This window comes from Thunnus albacares, chromosome 23, assembly GCF_914725855.1.
Source record: "Thunnus albacares chromosome 23, fThuAlb1.1, whole genome shotgun sequence".
Taxonomy (NCBI): domain Eukaryota; kingdom Metazoa; phylum Chordata; class Actinopteri; order Scombriformes; family Scombridae; genus Thunnus; species Thunnus albacares.
This window is the reverse complement of record NC_058128.1, coordinates 21629278-21635445: the sequence shown is the minus strand read 5'-3', so window position 1 is coordinate 21635445 and position 6168 is coordinate 21629278. Positions and strand designations below refer to the sequence as shown.

General features: G+C 38.4%; 1 protein-coding gene across 1 annotated transcript; it reads left to right on the top strand.

Annotated features, from left to right (window-relative positions):
* The first annotated feature begins 1757 nt into the window (after positions 1–1757).
* On the top strand, positions 1758–5827 carry glipr1a (GLI pathogenesis-related 1a). The gene is made up of 6 exons (XM_044343188.1): positions 1758–2132; positions 3276–3524; positions 3673–3791; positions 4163–4248; positions 4689–4715; positions 4911–5827. The coding sequence occupies exons 1-6, from the start codon at positions 1962–1964 to the stop codon at positions 5054–5056; spliced, it is 798 nt and encodes a 265-aa protein (XP_044199123.1). The 5' UTR covers positions 1758–1961; the 3' UTR covers positions 5057–5827.
* The last annotated feature ends 341 nt before the right edge of the window (positions 5828–6168 follow it).

Genomic DNA, 6168 nt, shown 5'->3' with positions numbered 1-6168 from the left:
TTGTGAAGGATGTTAAATATGCTATAGCAGATAACTTTGAGGAGAGGTATTCTGACCCAAGACTTCAACAGTTCCTGAATGAGAGAACTGCAGATCCAAGGTTCAAGTCTCTATCCCACCCAGATGACTTCCTTCGGAGTGAGATCTTCAATACTCTGCTTGAGAAAATCTTGCAAGAGCATCCAACACAGCTATGTGGTCAATTGATGTAATCAAATTTCACTAGTAATAATAATGCAAATTATTGTAAAATTTCATAATTAAAAAAGCAATGATAAATTATTATTAAAGGTAGTTATTAATTTTAATATCAGAACATTTTAATTTTATTTAATTATTATACAGCACACCATCACAATAACTTTGTTGTTGATTCACCTAAATTGTCACATGTGCACTTCCATTACATTAAAACTACACCATCAATACCCAAACCATGGCATGGTGCTGTTGAAGAGGAAATGCAGCTCTACAAGATGGCAAAAGTCATCCCTCTGGATTCAGATCCACTGAAATGGTGGAAAGAAAATGAGCATCTGTACCCACATTTGTCCAAGCTCTCCAAATGTTATCTTGCTGTACAAGCAACAAGTGTGGCAAGTGAGAGAGTGTTATCAACGGCAGGGGCACATTGTGACAGCTCAAAGAGCAGCCCTGTTGTGGTTTGCAGTGTGGACCCAAATGCAGACACAGACTAGAGTGATGTTAAATGAAGTAAGGCTTTATTGCCAGGGAAGTGGGGGGAAGTTGAGGTGGATGCAGTGGGGATGAAGCAGGCTGAGGCCAAGGACTGGAGGGCTGAGAGGAGTGAGGGAGAGTGGCAAAGGCAGGCAGGAGGGAGTAGGTGGTAGTAGGCTGGAGAGCGGGCAAGCTGGAAACACAGGGAAGGGGGAAAAAACAGGGAAACACTAGGGAATCTTCAGGTACCGTAACAAGCCCTCTCTCCAGAGAATGTGAACATACTCATCTTCTTAAAGAAGAATTCGAAAATGTAAATGACAGTTGTCTAAAAATGAAATGTAATAAAGGTGTGTGATAAAAAAATGTCTAAATAGTTAATAGTGTTGTACATGTTCAACTATTTATTATTCAGATATTAGTGTTCAAAGAATGTGAAAAATATGACGGTTAAATCTCTTAAACTGCAGTTTTTTGCACTTCCACATCAGCTTCATTTTTCAGCCCTGGAGGTTTCTTGGTTATATCACACCTGATACCATGTAGCCTATCTTTTTAAAGCAGAATTTGAAAATGTAAATGACAGTTGTCAGGGCATGAAACCAACAATCTGTTGATCTTTATATCGAATCAAATCATGACTTTAAAATCAAAAGTCAAATCGAATTGTGGATTTTGAGAACCCTAGAAATTTGTCACCTTATATAGATGTCATCTGAACTGTGCCACTTCTCCTGGTCATAATTATAACAGCCGCTAGATGGCATCTGTAACTCAAATGTAACTATGGGTAGTCTTTTCCAACTGACATTACGACTTATTGTTTCATTTTACTTGGGAGGACAGGCTCAAAACAGCACGTCACCCCACTGTTCAGATCCCCCCACTGGCTCCCAGTTGCTGGGAGTAATGTGTAATAAAAATATGGTAAACTGAAAACCAAAAGCAAACTAATTAAAAGGAATAAAACTTTTTTTAAAAAAAGTTAAAATTACACCTTTTATTGTTGTGTGAAACAGAAAGACAAAAAGACAAAGAATAATGATGCATATAAGGTTGAGTTTCTGCCCTTATTTTTCATTTCAACTTCACTACATCGCACACTCAGCATTTAGAATTTCTCTTTAAACTGACTTACTACCTCTAAAAAAACAGCACAAACATTCTGTTCCTCTTTAGTGTGTAATTTCCTGTGTCAGTTTGACAGATGCAAGTGTGGTGTATTTCACAAACCACAGCTTCGTTGCCTTTGTTGGTGGCGGTTTAGTGTTATTCTCTGAGGCATGGAGTTAATGGTGGAGATCTTACTGTGGGCCTGTATTGTCCTGGAATCTGGGGTATATTCAGTCTCACTGCCAGAAATCACAGATGGGGAGTTTATTGAGCAATGTGTAAGGGAACACAACAGGGCGCGGTCATCCGTCAAACCACCTGCAAGGGACATGCTGTACATGGTAGGCAAAACTAACGTTCTCTCACTAACTTTCTTACTATGATAAGCAAGTGATAGAAAGGTAGTGGTTAAAGGACCTAACCAACACCACAGTTGGTAGACAAAAAAACAGCAGACGAGTAAGGATTTCAGCTAACATTTTCAAAATGTTTCAGCACTGTTTGCAGTGATGATTACAGTAAAAAAATAAATTCCCCTCTGATGAAGTGATTATTTTGTCAGCCCTCTGTTGATTTTAGAAGGTTTTAGAGGCCTTGAGATTGGAATGTTGCTGGTTTGAATCTAGCAGGAGCCATCTAGGAAATAAATGCTAAAACAAAAAGAGCTTGTCTGCTCCGTAAAGAAGATCAAAGGGTCAGATCTCCTAAATTACAGAAGAAATGCTTCGAGTGGTATCTAGCTGTGCAGACAAAATCGGTTTTATTTGTCCAGGTTTTGATATATCTGTCTGTGCTTCCACCCGTAAGACCTGGTTACATCAGAATTTTTAAAAAAAGTTTGCCATGTTATCAAGTCAATCCACAAAATATTTTGCATTATGTTAGAGTCTAAAATGGAAGAAGCTATTGTAGCTTTATTAGCTGTACTGCACCATTCTCTTTTATTTAACCCTCCTCTGTTGAAAATTACCCTACATAAGAAGCATGGTTTTTAAACAGTCAACAGTACAAATACATCTCTTGAATAAACTGCATGAACTTGTCCCATAAGTAACAAGCTTGCTACTGTGGCTAGTGCTAGCATGTTCCCAGCTTTCATGTATTGTACTGCTAATCACATTAGCTCGCCAGCTACTGTAGCTAGTAAACACAATGTCACTGTAAGGTCTCTGTGACTATTAGGTCACAGAGACGATAGTGGTGAATGGTGGTGAAAGGATTTTTTAAAATTCAACACCAACTTATCCTCAGTAACCAGGACATACTTTTTGGAAATACGCTGCCATTTTTTGATGCAATCATTCAATACTATGAATGCCACAAACCTCTGTTTACATATATTAAACGTCAGAGACATCTCAAAACATGGACAAACAAAACCAAAACTATCTTGACCATTTATGAAAAGAAACCATAATTATACATAATAGAGTGGGTCACTTTAAAGCATAGTTGTTTCATATTTTCTGCCTCTGCTCATTCAGACATGGGATGAGGGCTTGGCCATTACTGCAAGAGCATGGGCAAGGCACTGCGTATTTGAACACAACATCTACCTCAAAGATGTCCGTCGTGTGCACCCTACCTTCTCTTCTGTGGGAGAGAACATAGGGACAGGCTACCCACCATCAAATTTTAAAGTGAACACAGCAATAAAAAGTTGGGTGGATGAAAACCAATTCTACGACTACGAAGCGAACACATGCTCAGATGTCTGCGGCCACTATACACAGGTGTGTGCTACTTTTTACTCTAAATATACTATGATTATGTGGTTGTGCTAGTTCAAATAATGTCTTATAACCAATAAAAAGTAAAACTGCTAAGTATGTATAACATTTATTCTGCATCGCACAATTTATCCTTTTCTGTTGTCTCCAGGTTGTATGGGCAACGAGCTACAAGGTTGGTTGTGCCATCCACCTGTGCCCGAATGGTGTCAAAAAAACCAACTTTGGTACTAGAGAGAGTTACATGTTTGTGTGCAACTATGCTACAGCGTAAGTTGATCACATCTATATCTAAGTCTGATTTTAAGACAGAAACGTGTTTAATTTAAAAAGGCTCCAAACATTAACTCAATCTCACATGCACCATCCTGGTGAGAGGTGATGTAAATACTCACTTGCCCACCAAATCTGTATTAATCCACGGCTGAAAATAGTCCCCAACAAATGTGCCATTTCCTCCTGTTTGAGTAAAGTTTTCTACAAACTATAGTAACCTACTGTTTTAGGAAATTATTGACCATTCACTAAAAAACAAACTACTGTATATATTTGTGACGCATTTTTAAAGATGTACATCTTCAGTAACAAACATTTGCTACCTACAAAATGTGATTTAACTCAGATGATGGTTCCTTGTTCAGGGGTAATATGAATGGAATGCAACCATATCAATCTAAAGGGACAGCCTGCTCTGGATGTGAAGGCACCTGTAAGGAGCCTCTCTGCCGTGAGTATTCAGTCCCCCTTTGGTGAAGCCAAAAAAAAAAAAATTATATCCTGATTTCAAATTAAATTCAAGTCTTCACTAAGAGTCTACAGTCATGCTAGCAGCTCTGTGAGATAGTAATTGAGCTAAAGGCTCACAATGGCATGCTAACATACTCACAATAATAATGCTAGCATGTTGATGTTCACCGTGTTAGCATGCAAACATTTGCTAACTAGCGCTAAGCATAAAGTACAACAGAGGCTGATGAGAATGTTTAGAGAAACCAAAGTATTAGGCAAAATGAAAGTTGACTGATTTTAAATAGATAATAGCACTAGATGAAGTCAGGAGTACCATCAAAGTTATTATAATTCATTTGTGTGATCCAAATTTTACAACAATCCATCCAACAGACATTTCAGTAAAGAACTACAAACTGTGTTTTAATATCCTTACAGGTAACCAAGAACGGGATTCACAGAAAAGTAAGTGTCAGCACTCAAGCATGATGATGATTTGTGCTGCAGAGATGCTTTTTCTTAAAAAGTAGTACTAGTGTGAAGCAACTTTTTAGTGAAGAAATGAGCAATATATTCCACTGGATAAATCATAGTTAAAGTAAGTACTGTATAACTACTAATATGGAAACCCACTCGGTCTGCCTTGCTTTGTGTTGCCAGGCTACAACTGGACCCCAGACTGGGACCCTGTCAAGGGCTCAAACTATGTGGCTGTTCTGGTCGCCCGGCCCATTGCTCTGATCTGCACCTTCATCGCCGCATATGCAGTCCACTACTTTTACCCCGATGTCTTCTGCTATGAATAGACCTCCTGTGATGACCTGATGAACATTCAGCCAGGGCTAAGACGAGGATGATGATTTATAAACATCAAAGTTAAATCTTTTTATTTTTTGTCTATGCACAGCTGTTAGGTCCCAACAGAGCTGTACATAAAATCGCCAAAAAGTACATATACGTGAAAAAAAAGGCTCCAAAATTGCTTTTCCTAAGCCACAGAGGAATCTGATTGTTCTCCTTCTCCTATCACTGAGTAACAACTGGCATATATGCGTTATATTAACTTCTACATTATTCCTGTCTGTTATATTAACATTTTACCCTGCAGTTTGCTAGAAGAGACACACGCTACACCACTAGCCACTAAACAGGAAACCACAGGGTTGAAAGAGAAGCTAACATACCCAAACCGTGATCATTTACTTTACTGGAGTGTACATCTACAGTGACTGCAAGGGATTAAATTTGCAGCAATCAATATTTTTATATAAACGAATGGCACACTTAAGCTCCAATGACTTTACTATATGACCAATGTTTCAACCACACTTTGTTTTTCTCAATGTGTGGTCAATACATTAATCATATAATAGAATCATTGGAGCTTAGTTGTCTTCACTTGGATACATGCCATTGCTATGACCAGCACCTAGATTTTGGTGTTTATTCACCATACAATTCTTCCTAACTATATAAACCAATGGGTCACATGACCATACATGATATGAAAGGTGTCGCTCATGGTGACGAACAGAAATGATCCCCTAGCTCTATGCAGTCATCATACTGTGCCTCTACAATAAAGCTGCAGGTCAAAATGTGATCATAACCAAAAAAGATGAAGGTCATGAGTACAAAAATAAGGTCCAGGTTGTTTAAAAATTCAATTTTCATTTAATTTCACAATCCCATCTGCCTGAGTCTGCCCCCTCCTGAACACACGTCAGTCTTAACGGAGGAGAAAAATATATCTGGAAAAATATAAATATTGACCATACAAAATCTGGACAATGGTTAGAAGAGAACAAATGAGGCAGACAAGAGGAAAATGTATCACATCACTAAGTGGCGGTCTGTTAGTCTCCAGAGAGATGATGATACACAGGAGAATATAATCAGGAAATCCTCACAACAGCAA